At 43.9% G+C, this 17,236-nt stretch overlaps 1 protein-coding gene across 1 annotated transcript in view; it reads right to left on the bottom strand.

Moving 5' to 3' along the window:
- ACO1 (aconitase 1) overlaps positions 1-17,236 on the bottom strand; it is a 54,364-nt gene that overhangs the window by 29,407 nt on the left and 7,721 nt on the right. The window contains exons 2-4 of the mRNA XM_040631497.1: positions 3,626-3,744; positions 2,451-2,619; positions 1,289-1,426 (exon numbers count right to left, since the gene is read on the bottom strand). Of these exons, the coding sequence (XP_040487431.1) occupies positions 1,289-1,426; positions 2,451-2,619; positions 3,626-3,722 (404 nt within the window). The 5' untranslated portion in view covers positions 3,723-3,744. The remainder of the gene's footprint in view (positions 1-1,288; positions 1,427-2,450; positions 2,620-3,625; positions 3,745-17,236) is intronic.

Below are 17,236 nucleotides of genomic sequence, written 5' to 3'. Positions count from 1 at the left end.
ATTATAACGGTAAATGTTACCTAATAATCACTTTAAGGACATACCATAATTTAATAAATCATTCACCTTTGATGGACAGTAAGAGTGCTTCTAGGTTTCCATTATTATAAATAATACTTTAATGAATACTATTTAGTCCTGAAGCTACTCCTGAATTTCAGATTATCTATGAAGGGGTACTGCTCAGGACAAAGGATATGGCAATTTCTAATAATCTTCATACACACGGCTTTCATCATTCCTAATTTACAGTATAATCAGCAGTGCAAAAAAGTGTCTCCCTCATGACACCTTTATAATTAATAGTGTTTATTTTCTAATCTTAACTATATTGATAAGAGAAAATGGTATCTCAAGGATTTAATCTACTTTTTTATTACTTCCGAAGTTGAAAAGGATTTATATAGTGTTTACTGTTGCTTTTCCTTTTATTGTGAAATGTCCACTTTCCTTTGCCCATCTATCTGCTGGGTTTTACTATTTTTTAATGGATTATACACACTGTTTATACATTAAGGGTACTAACCCTCTGTCATATTTGTGGCAAATCTTTTTTTAAGATATTTACTGTTAATTTTGAAGTGATTAAAACGATAGTTCTTTGTTCTTTTTTGTTTTATTCATTGCTTTTAGATTTAGAAAGGTCTTTCTCCACAAGACATTTGACACAAATTTTCTTCTGAATTTTTTGATGATTTATTATTAAAAATATTAATGCTTTAATTCACAGGCATTGTTCTCTCTACCAAACAATTAATTTCCCCAGCACTGAATGTGGTATAGTTCTTTCTTTCCCCACTCATAGTTAATAATAACTATTTAGTTATTCTTCTAGCAGTACCTGGTTGCCCTCCCTGTGTAATCCTGCAGTTACTTCTGCAACAGTACTCCCCGCCCCGAATTTAGGGCTCGACTGGGTGACTTGCTTTGATCAATGTCACTGTGAGGAGAAATGATTCTATGCCTGGCCTGACCTAAGCCTCAAAAGATATTATGGGTTCCCACTTGCCCTTTTGAGCTTCTGTGATCACCAGATAGCTGCTTTCTCCTTCAGCCTGGCCCCAGAAGAAATAAAAAGAAAAAAACCATACATTAAAAGACCCAAAAAACAACCTACTCCCTCCGCCCCAAAATCTTCCCTGGAAAATCTATAGTAAGTTTGAGTTTTTCTGAATACACCTTCTAAAGATTTTCTTCTTTTATTTATCTACATACACACACAAAGAAGACTTGAACGCTGAGATTTTGCACAAAAGAGAAAACTCAAGTATTCATCCTAATCTCTCACCTTCTGTTGAAATCCACCTGGATGGAGTGATCAATTACAAGGTCGGCAGGACAGACGGGGTTTATCTTCTCTGGATCTCCTCCTAACTTTTTCACGGCATCACGCATGGCAGCAAAGTCAACCACCGCTGGCACACCCCTAAGAAAAGAGCGTTAAGCAGAAGACAAAACTGTTGAACGAGGTTCCTTGGATTCGTCAGCTTTGATCTCCGCTGACAATACTGGCCATGAGACAGTTTCATCAGTGGGGCGAACACTGGATGACTTAGAAAAGTGGAAGTTTCTAAACACCTTTCCTTGAGCAGACATTGGTAGTAAGTGCCCTGAGTAGCTCTACATGCAGTGTTGTCATTGCATTAAAGTAACAACAAATAGGGTTCAACAGAGACCGTGGGAAAGCAGGCACTTAAAAACCCTGGGACCGTTACTGCCATGGCTGAGTCCCATTCACATGGTGGGGCGACAAAGACCTAGAGAAGATACATGGACCTCCACCGTCAGACCAAATTTAAAGAAATGGATGTAAATTAGGAAAGTATGCTATGAATCAAATTTAGACTAGGTGAATCTTTCCTTTTTATTATTTTAGAGAGTAAAATTTGTCCTCTAGGAAGATGAAATTTGGTCTCTAGAAGGAAAAAAATAACATCTTTTAAAAATGGAAAGGTAGTGTCTAAAAACAGCAGGCCATGATGGGGAGTAAGGACTCCTGGGAATAGCAGGATGTGAACTGAGGCTTAATGACAACAGGTCAGGCCTTGTGACCTATAAGTCACCTCTAAGGGGACAGCACATCACTGTTAGAACAGGACAGCTGTTCAAAACTGTCTATGTGGGTGACAGGATATGAGAGAAGATTCCAAGATAGCCCTACTCCATGCAATTTCTTCCACCTTCTGCTAGTATACTTAAGGCTAAGAGCTCCGAGACCACAGATAATGACCTCTGCCATTGGAAAAGGCAAAGTGACTACACATCCCAATGTGTCCGAGATAATTTCTTGCTGTCCAGGATAACAGACTCCTTACTTTTTCAAAAGGGTCTGGATATTGGGTGACAAATTATACAGGCACTGTGTGTGTGTGTGTGTGTGTGTGTGAAGCTTTCTCTAAAGGCTGACAAGGGAGGCAGTGAAGAGGGGAGTGAAGTGACATTAGGCTCACGTGAAGTCCTGCAGGATGACGCGGGCAGGCTTAAATGGCACTTCTATGTTCTTATGCTGCATGACATTCCAATTTAGGATATTTTCGATGTCATTTTTCTTCACCAAAAATTGATCACAGTTCCGAATGGCTGCCTCCAGGAGAACTCTGATAGAAAATGGTAAGCGTTCTAGGCAAAAAGGAGAAAGCAAAACAAAACAAACAAAAGCCATGAGACACCTTCTCATTAAGAGCTAGTTAAAGCCAATCTCTATATAAACTCGATACAAGGCATCAGACTACTCTTCCAACAGGGAAAGAGGGAATGGGTTAAGACATTTGGTACTCGAAAATACCCACTAGGCAAAATAGGTAAAATAAATATTATAGTTAATTCTTTCATAATAAATTGCTGCCTTACCTTGGATTCCAAAAACAGTTTCCCTTAAGTTATCACGAAAGAGGTCAATCTAGATATTTACTGTATTATGTGTTGGAAAGTAACACACACAAAGTAATATTTCTTATGAAAACTAGCATTTAAGAAATGAGAAAATAATTCCTTTGCAACTATTGTAATTAAGACCAGTCACATGTACCTTTCAAAGGAAATACGAGCCTAAACATCATGTATGATGACCCCTGATAATAGGTCTGAGGATAAAACAATGGTAATTTGTAAGAAAGACTATTTTGTTTATTTATAAAACAATGTTTTATCCTGCTCTATGAAAATTATTCCCCTAGTATTATTTGGAAAAGATCAGAGTGCAAAGGGAGAAAGGCAGAGGATTTGGAATAAAAAAGACCTGTTTTTGTCCAATTCTGCTATCCACATGATCATGGCATTGACCCTCTCTGGGCCTCAGCTTCCTCAGGACTTCTTACATTTTATAAACATGACCTCATAGGGTTGTTATACAGATTAAATAATATAATATATATGTACAAACACTCTATATTCTATAATTGTTATATAAATGTCACATGTATATAATCATTATTACTTACTTAAAAATGGGCAATGTAAGAAAGGTGTGTGTGTGTTTGTATAATTAATCCAAGACCATTTGGCCATTTCTGCTACTCCCTCTAACTCTCCTAAAGGCTAATTAATTAATTACACAGCCTAATTATTATGCAAATGAGACTCTAACTGCTGTGAGAACAATTACATGGGAGAGCCAGGTACCTACCATATCTTGAATCCTTCAATTTATTCAAATTGAAGAATTTCTTTCCTGGTTGTGCAGGATCCAAAGGCTCAACTAGATGTGCAAATGGGTTGCTCATGGTTCTTGATGGCCACGTGTCCCTGAAAAAAAACAAAGAGAACGTTTAATATCTACTCGCAAAGCTGGATCTCGTTTACTCTGAGGCATGTTTGCCCTCTTTAACAATAATGGTACATATTCACTCTAAGACATCCTTATCTTTTCAAAGTAGGAGGGCAGGACATACTTGACTACCAGAACAATATCTTAGCAAATAAAATGGGCTTCTGTGAAGCTACTGTGAAATCTAGCATTCACCTCTCAAGAGAGCGTAAAATCCCAAACTTCTTTTGTCTTATGTTCACAACTTTCCAACCCTCTTCCACTGATAAGATACCCTGTGTCTCATGGTAAATCCTGACTACATGAACAGACTTCTGAGCTGGACTCCTGTCTTGCTTGCTGGGAGGTAAAAGGTCTATAGCAGACAACATGCAGCTGTATAAAACTTGAACTTTGGAAGTGGGAGCTCGGAAGGAGCTATCTTCTGTTGTAACAGTCTCTGCAGCATTTGAAATCAATGTGTTAGTTTGAAGTCTTCCTGATTCACTTTTGCATATGGTGGCAATCTCCGTGACTGCAGTGGGGCATAAAGGCCCAAACTCTCCAGATATGTTTGGAGGAGACCCTCTACCCCCATCTTCGGGCAGGACTTACATATCTTTGTATAAATTATAAGCCGTGAACAAGGGAGGACACCGTTCCTGGCCTCCACCACACAGATAAACAGCAATTTCAAATAACTGTACAACTCAGAGCAAAACACACTGGGGTAGGAATTGGAAGACTTGCTTTCCAGTCCTACTCCCTGGGCAAAAATCCTTCAACCAATCCATTCCCCAACAGTCTTAATTTTGAGATAAGAATAGTAATGTTTCCAGGGCGCCTGGCTGGCTTGGTCAGTGGAGTGTGTGGCTCTTGATCTCGGAGTTGTGGGTTCAAGCCCCGTGTTGGGTGTAGAGATTACTTAAAAAGAAAATCCCCCCCCCCAAAAAAAACCTATAGTAACATTTCCCCAATTAACCCAGGGGTTTTATGAATACTTGAATATTCAACATATTTTGGGGATGACTGATATGGAACGATCAACGTATTACTGTAAAATGAAAAGACATGTGCGGGCATAGACTTGGGGAGATATTGCGGGTTCCAGTCCAGACCACCGCGATATGGCATGTATCGCAATGAAGTGAGTTCACTGAGGTTTTTGGTTTCGCAGTGCATATAAAAGTTATGTCGACACTATACTGTAATCTATCAAGTGTTCCACAGTATTATGTCTAAAAAAATAATGTACGGATTTTAATTAAAAAAACCTTTATTGTGAAAAAACGATAACCATCATCTGAGCTTTCGGCGAGTCATCATCTCTGACCATAGGTCGCCATACTAAATGCAATAATGAATAAGCTGGATATATTATGAACATTATCACAACATGACAGAGACATGACGTGAACAAATGCTGTTGGGAAAATGGTGCCAAGAGACTTGCTCAATGCAGGGTTGCCACAAACCTTCAATCTGTCAAAACCGCGCTGTTTGCAAAGCACAATAAAATGAGGTCTGCCTGTACAGGAAGTGACTGGGGGGATGAAAAGTGACAAGTGGTTCCTGTCTCCACAGACAAGCCTCTGTCTTCATTAAAACACAAAAGGGACTGGCTGCTGCGACAGGGGCCGGGACGTCCAGACTGGGAGTAAGACTCGGTTTCCACTGTACATCCTTTCACATCGTGTGCCTTTTCACCCATGTGCACATACCGCTCTTTGAAAACTAGTTACACGTTTTAGAGAAACAGCTACTGTGCATGCATGTAGTAAGTCCACTGGGAGGTGATTCTGGGGAGAGGTGCTGGCCCGCGGTGCTGGAGGCCAGAGGACAAGCCAGACGCCTGTCACGTGCACCAGAGAAGCAGGGGAGAGGGTCTTTCTGCCAGAGCCTGTGCTGGGAATTGCTTCTTTCTCCTCGTTCCCCGTGGAGAAAGATCATCCAATTTTTCAAGCAAGTCAGGCAGTCTGGATTTCTACATGAACTCTCTTGATTTAGAAATGGTAATTAAAGGTTTCCAAACGACTGTGTGGGTTTGCAGTGACGGCCAAACCGAACACGCCTGTGGGCGCTGCGCGACCCGTGGGCCGACCTCTGCGGGCAGGGGTTTAGGACTGGAGGTCGGCAGGGTCACCAGACGGAGAAAACTCCGGTAGGGAACTCCGGGAAGGGAGGAGGCGAGAGGTAACGTGCGCGGGCCTCCGAAGGGGGCCGTGGCAACGGAGAAGCGGCGGGCGGAAAGAGGAGGCAAAGGCTGGCGAGAGTGGCTGCTGAGTCACGGAATCGCCCCCTTGAGCGGAGAGCGCGCTCAATGCCACACAGATCGAGAGACCCGTTACTCATCGCCACTAAATGAGGAGCCAGTCAGGAGGGAAAAAAGCCCTAGATACACGCTGTTTCATAAGGAATGTGTTTGCCTGTCTGCAGAAGTTTACGAATCTGGGGGCTCAGAAAACAGGACGAATAATTCCACTGACTGGAATTCTGAAGGTGTAAACTGAAAAAGGCAATCTCCCTCTTCTCCCTCTGACTGGTTACCGATGCCACTGCCCCTCGATTTTACCACCCCAAACAGCAGCAACTGCAAAACTGCTCTTTCGCTTGCCCAGGACACGGATCAAGAGAAGAGGCTGTGGGACACGTGTGAATCTCTGCAGCCCCAGCAAGCGGTGGGAGACCCTCGCAGGACGGGGCAGGGTGGGTCATTCCCATCTTCAAAAAGCCTCGAGGCTCTGAGTCACCCCTCTCTCTGTGTCAAACCCTAAAGGGGCTAGGTGCGTCCAGTTTGCCAAAATGCTGTGGCAAACCCAATGGCGAAGTTGTACCCATACTGGCCATGAAGCAGTGAGGACGACCTGCGTCCACTGACTTCCCGGAGCTTGCGAATGCCCCTGGCGGAACTTCGGAAGCCTCACTCCACCCCGGCCCCCCCCAGCACCCGACAGAGCCGGCCGCAGGACAGACACAGTGACCCGTAGGGCTTTTATGGAAAAGGGCTTGTGTAAAGTGCTCTACTGTCTGCTTCCCTTTTTCCTTAGAAACTAGATAATTGCCTAATTTCACTATATTAATGAACCACATTCTACTTGCAGAAGCTAAAAGAGAAAGAATTATCAGTCCCTAGTTACTTAGTACTAGCACATAAGTACCTGGGTACCGGTGCTTAAACACCCAGGGCTTTACACCATCTTCTCTAATTTGGGCGACATCTCTGTAAGTGAAAGCATATCATTATTTCCATTTTACGGCTGAGTAAACTGCAGCTCAGAGAGATGGAAGAATTTGCCTAAGGACATACATCTGGTAAGAGGCAGGGCTAGGTTTTAAATCCTGGCTCTTTCCAGCTCCCCCGGTGCAGCAACTCCTGTTCTAAAGGTCGTGCTGCATGGAGCTCACGAACCAGCCCCACAGCTGGAAAAAAAAAAGCCAGAAGAGGCTCATGGGGCTGAGAAATCCTCCTCCTGGACTCAGCTTTGAATCCTGGAGCTGCCCTTCCTTCTTCCAGAGTCACCAGCACGTCGGTCTGAGCTCGGCATCGTCGCATGTCCTTCTCTCTTCAGTGAGCCACAGGTCAGTGGGAAAGCATTAGCAGCTGTGTTTGGTGACCAAAACCTGGTTTTGCTTCCAAGCTGGGAAACAGTCCTTTCACACCATCTGGAGGGCTCTGGAAATCCCTCGGTTTCACTCATGCTATCACTCCTGTCTTAAATTGCTTTATAGGGGCTCCCCGTGCTTCAGCGATCCCAAGAGAAAGTCCAAACAACCATGTTCCCAGGAGGGCGGGAGGGAGAGAGCTTTGGCTTGGGAACCGTCCAGACCCAAAGTAGAATCCAGGCGTCATAAACGCCTCCTAGGTCTGCCTTCCCCTGGCCCGAATCGTACCCATTCTTCAAACCTCAGGTAGTCCTGCAAATCCTGCAGACTTCAAAACCACCTTGCTCTGGGTTTCGTCTAGAAACCCCGCCAGCTGGCCAAGGAGCCCTCCCTACTTCCCACACCCACATAGCGCGCACACCCCATTGTTTCAACTCCTTTCTTTTCTTATCCCCCATCCTGCCTTCCCTCTGCTTTGTTCCTGCCTTTTTTTTGTTTTGTTTTACCTAATCCCCATTCAATACTTATAAAAGGGAGGCGTGAACAGAGTCATTGTGGATTTTTTGGGAGAGGGTGGAGTGTTATCCTAGTTTTTTTTTCTTTTTGGGGGGAAGGGTCAGTGTGAATGGAAATATGCGTGGGTGCTACATTTTCTGTTCCGCAACATAAGATACGATTGAATGGAGGCAAGGGGGGGGGGAGAGGAAAAGGAAAAGAGAAAAGAAATTAAAAAAAGAAAAAGAAGGTAAGAAGGGGAAATGATATATTTTTTTAAGATTTTATTTATTTATTTGACAAAGAGAAAGACAGAGAGAGAGGGAACACAAGCAGGGGGAGTGGGAGAGGAAGAACCAGGCTTCCAGCGGAGCAGAGAGACGGATGTGGGGCTCGATCCCAGAACCCTGGGATCATGCCCTGAGCCGAAGGCAGACTCTTAAGGACTGAGCCACCCAGGTGCCCCGGAAATGATATCTTTTAAGCAGTGATGTTGGAGCTCATTCGGAGCTTGTCCCTCATGAACCCTTGTGTTCAGAAAGGTAGGACGGCTGAACACTCACCCCTGGCCTGTGAACCAAGTAGGACACGTAATCAGTTCTTATACAAAAGGAATTTAAAAAGAGACACTTGCACTGTATTTGAAACCCTTCCCTACCCCTAGCTCACACTCTTTAAAATCAGGAGAATTATTTGGTTGAGAAACTGTCTTTTGAAGCTATCCCATCCTGAAATACCAGCTGGGTGACTTGTCCCATGTCATGATGCCCTCAGGTCCATCTTGTGCACGGATGCAAGGAAGAGTGGGAGTGGGGAAAGAGTGTTGAACACCAGATTTTTAAAGTAAATTACTAAAAATATTAAACATTAGGCACAGGCAAACAGACCTGAGGCATTAACAACCAACCATGCTGTCAGTAAAAAAGGTACAGGGAGTTCAGAGCTGCGGTTCTTCCCCAACCACAGTCTTGCTGCCAACTACCCTTTGGTCTCAATTCTGGACACCTGCAAGTGACTTGGAGAGGCGCCATCATTTGTGCTTATGCGGCATGGCATTAACCCGTCCCCCATGCCCTCGGGACACCTTGTCCTAGGTGCTATGGGGGTGATGAGACAGAATCAGAGAATGTTGAGCCTTCTGGAGAGAACCTTAGAGATGCCAGAGCATTTTCCTGACCAGGAAACAGACGCCCCCAGAAAGTGAGGTCACTGGGTTTATGAGTGGGTAGACCTAGGAAGAAAATGCAGCTGATTTTCTCTCCAGTGAAATGCAAATTTCTGGCAGGGAAAAAGAATGCTTAAAATCCTTCAAAAGTAAAGTTGAAAAAAGTACCAGTTAGGCACTTTCACATATTACATATCACAATGTGCTTCTGGTGCTTTTGTGAGCTAGTTCTCTAATCATTGACTGAGCCTTCCATGTAGTTCAAAATTCCAGAGAACTAACTGACAGCTACACTTTGGGAAAGAAACTTAGCGCTAAGTTTTTAACAGTCTGCCCTGTGACTGAGTTTATCCCGAGAGGCAGAGGACAAATAAATTTTACTGATATAAATATCGAACACACAATTCCTTACTCAGATTCAACATAAGAAATGTGAGCAAAGATTCACATTAATATAAGTAGAATAGAAAAAGTTGCAGAATAATATATATACTAGAATCTAACAAGTTAAAAACTTTAAGACTGTTAGTATATATTCATTTATACACACACATACCATCATATATATAAATGAATACAAAAAGAAAGATCTAGAATAAAGTTAACATTGATTATCCCTAGATAGAAGAAAGAATACATGGTGTAAAGGGCAGGGTGGGGTGGGGTGGGGAGGACTTTAAACCTCTGAAGAGAATCCAAGTTCTGTTTTCCATAAGCATGCTTTCCTTTGTCACTTTTTAAAAAGCTGGGGCAGTCATTTTCATTTTTCACATAAATACCTATAGAGGATATTTCATACAGGAAAAAACAGTGTCTCTATAAAATGAAAACTTGACATCTTGGAAAGTATCTTTCTAAAGGAAGATAGAATAGTTCCTAAAGTCCCTGGAACCACAGTACACAGTTCTTTCTTTAATAATGTCTGATAAGGATTTATTTAAAAGTAGATATGTGACCACTAGTCTTTAGAGAAACCCGTTCTACTCGCCAAACTATGTCCTTCGTCACCCACTGATGCAGTGCAATGGTTCTGAAGAGAATCTGTGAATGGTTCATATGTAACTGTAGATGGGCCGGTTGCATACTTCATACAGGTCAAACGTTATCAATCCAAGAGGGACCCCTTCCTACTTCCCACCCCCCCCAGGCCCCTCTTCACTACCCCCCCCCCCAACAATCCCAGCAGGAGACCAAACCTGCTGCAGAACGGCTGAAGTTATCAAAAGTATTACACTAAGGGGGCGCCTGGGTGGCACAGCGGTTAAGCATCTGCCTTCGGCTCAGGGCGTGATCCCGACGTTGGGGGATCAAGCCCCACATCAGGCTCCTCTGCTATGAGCCTGCTTCTTCCTCTCCCACTCCTCCTGCTTGTGTTCCCTCTCTCGCTGGCTGTCTCTATCTCTGTCAAATAAATAAATAAAATCTTTTAAAAAAAAAAGTATTACACTAAGAAACAGATGATCATTGCAGAAATATTAGAAAGTGCAGATAAAGAGAAGAAAATAAAAGTCACCATTGGAGTTTGGAGTTTCACCTAACATGACTTTTAAATGTATTTGGATTTCTTTAAAAAATGCATTAGACCTCACATTGTTTTGTAAATTGCTTTTTTCCACTCAGCGATACATCTTGATCAGGCCATCATGTGATATCTTATATCACTTTAAACTGCACTATAAAAATCTATCATTCAGATCTACAACGCTTTACTTAAATCTCTTATTATTAAAATACTTTGTTTGGCTTCAACCTTTGTACACTCTTCTTTGAGTAGGTCCTCAATTCATTTCCTCAGTATAAATTCCTAGCTTTTGGTTCCTAGAAGTAGGACAGCTGGGAGAAAGGATCTGCACGTCTCCATTCTGTCAACCCCGCCGCGTGGCCTGGGAAAGGCTGTGCCCATTCATGACCCTTTTCTGACGCAGGGAATGCAAGCGCCTCAAGCAGGCAACGTAATTCCTGTTTACTTTCTGCCAAACTGAGAGATTAAAAAGCTAATCTTGGGCATTTCTTTAATTGCTAGTGAAGGTGGATACTTTTCCATCTGTCTTGTCGCCATGTGAATTTCCTCTTTTGTGAACTGTCTGTCTGCTGGACAGGCCAAACCGAGATGGCCTCTGATGACCGAATGTTCTCATCTCTGAGGGGGGCTTGACTGAACTATTAATGTGGCTAAGACTTGGCTCTGTAACCCTGGAGAGGCCAGACAGCGTGAAGGGAGCCCGAAACTCTGATGGGGCCCTAAAATCTGCAGGCAGTTCGTCTGCATGCTGACATGCATCACGAACCCGGTTGGTTACAGCAAGGGAAGCGGCCCCGTTAGCTTCAATCATGGGCAAAATCCCCCTTTGGATCAGCGAGCTTTGCTATCTGTCACTCAGACTGAACTTTCAAGCCCAGACAGCAATCTCGCAGATGGGTTTTGATGCGGGAAACAAAGGCAGAAGAAAAATTATTAAATTTCCTTACTATCTCCAGCCCATTGACAAGTCTTCGAAACAGGCAGAGTGACATTCTTCAAGGGACTCAGCTCCCTTGATGTTGACACTTTGCTAAGGGTAAAAGGCAATCTTATCTTAGCCCAGCCCCCAGGATCCTGCAAGTCTACTTTAACATATAAAAATTCCTTTGGGAGCTTCCTTTATCTCTACCCCCCTCCCCCCAGATACATGTTTGAAATCATCCTCCAGGCATATGACCCACTGATATACATCTGAAAGGTCTCATGACTGAGTTTTTGCTAAACGATATTAAATGACCTTTCCCAACAATAGATAAGCCCCCTCAGGATGCTGGAAACCTTGTTTCCAAAATACCTGGGAGGCTTACACTATCCCTAACCTCCACCCAACTTGAAAGTATATAATCGCCACTCCTCATGGCCCTAGTGCAGCTCTTTCTGCCCACAGGTCCTGGCCCTGTGCTTTAATAGAACCACATTTTCTGGATGTCAGCTTTGAACCCTAATATCTTTCCCACATCAGGTTTTGTGTGGGAGACTGAGGACGGTCTGGGCCGCACACTACTAAACCATCACTCTTGCTAGAAGAACAGAATGCCACACCATGATGCTTGTTTGGCACAGACAGATTTGGAGAAATGCATGGAAATTTGACCGACTTCAGCTAAATGCCAGTGATCAGATACAGTAGGATTCATCTCTTCGAGTCACTTTCCAGGCTTTTGAGTATATAAATCCAAGATTTAGCTGCTTCTATTATCGGAGTTGAATCCTCTTAGGTTATCTTATGATAGAGAAAGAAGCACAGATATGAATGGGCCCCCGCAACCAACCACAGGATTCCCATGCACCAGTAGGAAGGAGCAGAGAAGAGTAATGAAGAGCAGCAGAGCTCCTGCCTGTGGTGGGCTGTGGAGGATAGAGGTTTTGTTTATTTTGGGGAGGGGTGGGGAGTGCACATATCAGTTTCCAGGAGAGCTTGTATAGTTTGAAAGAGTTTGCAGGTGATGAGTTGAGAACAGTCTCAAGTGCAAACCATACATCCTCTGAACTGTTTATTTATTTAGGATGTCTAAAGACACATAAGAGTGGATTTTTAAAATCTATGCAAACAACAGGAAGAGGTTTCTTTTCTATTTCATGTGGTTTACCCATCCTTCTTCTCACATTTTCCTAAATATACCCATCCTGAATTTTCATGGCTTCCAACTCTAAAGTTAATGTCACTGCGTCTCTGGAGTTCATGTCAGTTCACTATAAGGATTAGCTATGCTTCATTTCTTTTCTATTTAAAGAGAAACTAATTGGTCCCACTTCCCAAACTGACTGTTGTGTATCTAAACATCATGCTACTTATAAACAACTTTTTGTCAAAAGTGAGATTCCAAGGATGTCTATGTAAGCAGAAATAAGACTGAGGTCAGAACCATTCAGGCCGGCAAATCACCATGGCTTGTCAACTGGATTTTTTCCACAAAGTGGAGAACTAGAAAGATTAGTTCTTTGCTTCATTTGATGCTGCAGCTGGAAAACTGGAATAACTAAATAGCTCTGGATTCTCCCAGAGACCAGGTCACCTCTTTGATCCTGGTAGCTATTCATAGAAGACATTAAACACACACACAGAGTAATCTCCTAAATGGGACACTTGTAACTGAAGAATTTTGAATGAAAAGTCCTAGGAACAATTGTCTATTTGGGGACAGAATAAAAAACGAAAAAGAGTAGTGCAGAGGGAGGGCCTTGCAGAAAGGAATGGCTTTATAACAATATAACCAAATCCATTAACACATCTTTCTTGAGCACTAATTATATGCAAGGTGCGCTCCACACCGTGAACATGAATAAGACTCTGCCTTCTGTATGAGAAAGTTTTGCCATTACACAATGACTTGTCTTATTTTTGCTAAATTTTTAAATTATCAGTCTATTTTCCCTTATTCTTCTGTCTCATCGTGGACAAGTGACCAGAAGGCTCCACATATATTCCTAGATTTTTAAAAAGAGCTGGTAGCAGTTTTGAAATGATTGAGCTCCATTCTGAATGAGCCATATAACCTTTCTGTGCCTCAGTTTCCCAATTTGTAACGTAAGTGTAGTCGATGATCCTAAAAAGTCCCTTCTAAGTAAAAAAGTTCTATTTAATACATTCATGTATTCAACACATATTTATGTTAACCATCTAATATGTGCCAGGAACTGTTTTAGGCACTGGGGACATACCCAGGAACAAAAGTAACAAAGTCCCTGCCCTTGTGGTGCTTCCATGAGGAGGGAGAGAAGTAGGGGAGGGAGAAAGACTACACAACTAAGTACGTATACAAACAGAATGTCAGAGGGTGACCAGCTCTGTGGATAAGCAGGATGAGGCAGTAAGGAGTGTTGGGCTTCAAAGGATCTAGGAGATCAAAGGAGGTCTCACTGATACAGAGCCACTTGAGCAGAGCCTTGAAGGAAGTGAAGGGACAAGCTACCAACAATCTGGAGGAGGGGGGAGATCATGTGCAAAGGCCCTGAGGTGGGTCTGAGGAAGGCAAGGCCAGAGTAGAGTGAGTGAGGGCAGAAAAGGAAGAGACAAGGTGGGGAGGCAGCAGAACTGGCCACTGTAGGAACTGTGACTAAAGACAAACTACAAAGCACTGTCCTAGCTTTACACATGGTTTAAATTGTAGATTCCCAACATCAGAATTTGTTAAAGTTTGATACGAAATTAAGCCATAACTTGAAAATACTAGATGGCATTTAAAAAGTAGCAACTTTCTGAAATCTAACCCTTCTGTTTCCTTGAACTTCATTATTAAGTAACACTGGAAATTTTTAACGATATGCCATAAAAATGATCATGACTCACTTGGCAGACATATACAGCCACTGCCAAAGGCAACAGTCAGGATCTGGGGACACGGGCGATGGCCACTGCACTGTCTGATCGAACAGCCCCTGTCTCATCAAGACTCCCAGGTCTAGGCTTGCTGGCTAAGACAGCACAACATCATATCTGATTCCCAAAGGAGAAAGGCTTCCCCGACACATCCTTTAAGCTCATTTTAAATTAACTGCAGCAGCACAAATGCAAAAGAACAGAAATAGTTTTAATTTTTCATATCACTGTGGGCTAATACAAGCAGTTTCACGAAAAGTCTTGTGAACTTCAGAATTTGTAATTCCAGAGATGCACTGAGAAGAGAAAGTCATCGTGGGGTCATAAAACATTTGGCAAGAAAGGAAAGGAAGAAGCAGGGCAGGCCCCCACCCCTCCCAGGCGTCCTGACCCAGGCCTCTGCTCCTGACCTCATCCTCTCCTCATTAAGGTCAGTGCTCAGCCCCTTCTCGGAATGTGGGTCTCCTACCCTGTAGCAACCCACAGGTTATCAGTGGGGCTTCAAAAGTGACACCTGCAGACACCCCAAAAATGACATTTGCAGAACCACGTCCTATTGCATCTAACTTCTGAGGGTGGGCGGAGTGGGGTAGGGCCGACAGCCGCGCTTTTAAAAGCATTACGGAGCAGGCCTAGTTGACAGCCATTCCTTAAGAAAGCTGCCTGATTTCCTCAAGCTTCTGAACTAATTCTGTAGATGCTTGGTAATGAACTTTCCTAACTCAAATTTTACGAAACAGAAACAGTGTCACTGCAAAAGGCAGGATGTCAGGCTGTCAGGGTCTCATCGGGGCGGCACGTGTTTCCATGAATGCACCCAGTTTCTGAGGTCATCTACCCCCACCCACCTCAGAATGGCCTGGACTCGAGAAGGATGACTCAAGCTAGGAGAGTTCCCAGAAGCTTGAGGTATAAACCCGTTATTTGCTGATGTTCCAGAAGAAAGGTGACTGCTGGGAGGACCCGATACTTCTCTGTTTTCAGTCCATCACGTTCTCCCCCCATTGGCAGAACAGCCATGTGGTCGGGAGCTGGAATTATGAAGCTAGCCTGCAGGCTTGTTGAGACAGGGAGCTGGAGTTCAAAAGCAAGTGCACCAGACTCTAGAGCCCGCTGGTTAAGCAGCTCTGCCCTCGTTCCGTCAGTGCCCCACACAGCCACATGGCATCAGCACGCAACTGCCACTTCACTGCATCACAGATGTGACAAGTAATCAAACAGGCAACACCATCCACAAGCCTCCCAGAACTACACCGAGGGAGGGAGTCACTGAAAGAATATTCTGAAGAATATTCTGGGCAGAGAAAACAGGACTTGTGAAGACATGGAAGTGTGACCCTGTGGGAGTCATAGAGCAGTCCCAGTGGATGAAGTACAGGGTGCGAGGGGGTGGAGCTGAGAAGAGCGAAAGGGAAGGGCAGGGTCCACGTCTTGAGGGGCCTCACAAAAAGGCTCAGATTTATCCTGAAGACAGGAGGCACCATTAAAGGATTCTGGGCTCGACTCCCGAAGACCTGATTTGATTTTCCGAGATCACTCGGGAGTCCCAGGGACTGCCTCAGGGGAAGGATGCTGACTGGTGTTGGCGAGGCAGGTTACAGTGCTGTTACAGTCACCAAGTCAGAAAATGAGGTCAGAGGCAACAGATCCCAGCGAGAGTTAAGACAGCTGGGTAGACTGAGGATGAGAGATGAAGATGAGGTCTCGGAGAGCTCCCACATGCCTCGTGTGGGCAAACTGACAGAGCCAATGACCGAGATATAGGTTTTAGCTACGGCGACTTAGGGATGAAGACATCCAGGAGGCAGCTGTCTATGTGGGTCTGGAGCTCAGGAGCTCTAGGTGGGGACAAAAGTTCAGAAGAACGGCAGCAAGGTGTAGGCATTAGGCCACGAGTGCTGCATCAATCCGTAAGCCCTGCATCTGGGGACCTGGGCTGGGCACCTGGGGGGGTGCCAGGCACCTCAGCCACGTTGTCTAATGCGGTCCGTTAGCGACCCTGTGAGAAAGGCATCACCACCCCATTTTACCAGTAGGAAGACTGAGCAGCAGAGGGGTTAAGTAGCCTGCCAAGGCCTTGCGGCTGGTAAGTGGCCAAGCTTGGCGTCCAGCCAGGCCCGGTGATGCCGGGGCTGACTCTTGCACCATCGTGTCTCAAGTAGGCGGCGCAAGTGATCGAACTTATGGTCACGCCTCATACAAAAACCCAAATTAACCAAGTGGATTTAAAAAGTGAAATCTCATATGAAAACAATCTTTAGACTCTAAGGTATGTGTGTATGTCAAGACTAGTAGGTCAACCTCTATTTCCCCTAAAATATCCTTGATTTTGGCAAAATTGGTATGATAGGTCACTTTGAAAGGATGAGTTGATGTCAGTAATACAGACAATGCCAGCATTTAAAATGCAATTGATGGGGCGCCTGGGTGGCTCAGTTGCTTAAAGCATCCATCCGACCCTTGTTTGCAGCTCAGGTCTCGATCTCAGGGTCGTGGGTTCAAGCCCCACATTGGGTTCCACGCTGGGTGTGGAGCCTACTTAAAACAAAACAAAAAAAAAACACAACTGACTCCTTCACTGAGCAAATAAAGCTTTTATGAAACATATCACCCTTAAAACCAATCCTGAGGCGGTCTTCTGACAGCATTACTACGGAATTGTATTTTATGTATGCCTCTCCTCGAATAGCTCTTGCATATAACAGACCGTCAGCCATGACTTACTCACCTCCCCTCTTCTCAACCAAAAATTCAAACCTGGTGATCATGTAGGAAGATACTCTTAGACTGACACACCTTCCTCACGAACTACACTACAGTGTATACTTTGCTTTGTCATTTTACAATAGTGGTCATGAAAGGACGATGAGGATAAGGAATAACTTA

This window comes from Ursus maritimus, unplaced genomic scaffold, assembly GCF_017311325.1.
Source record: "Ursus maritimus isolate PB19 unplaced genomic scaffold, ASM1731132v1 scaffold_17, whole genome shotgun sequence".
Classification (NCBI taxonomy): Eukaryota; Metazoa; Chordata; class Mammalia; order Carnivora; family Ursidae; genus Ursus; species Ursus maritimus.
Note: the sequence above shows the minus strand (reverse complement) of the source record. Positions and strands in the feature narration are given on the sequence as shown.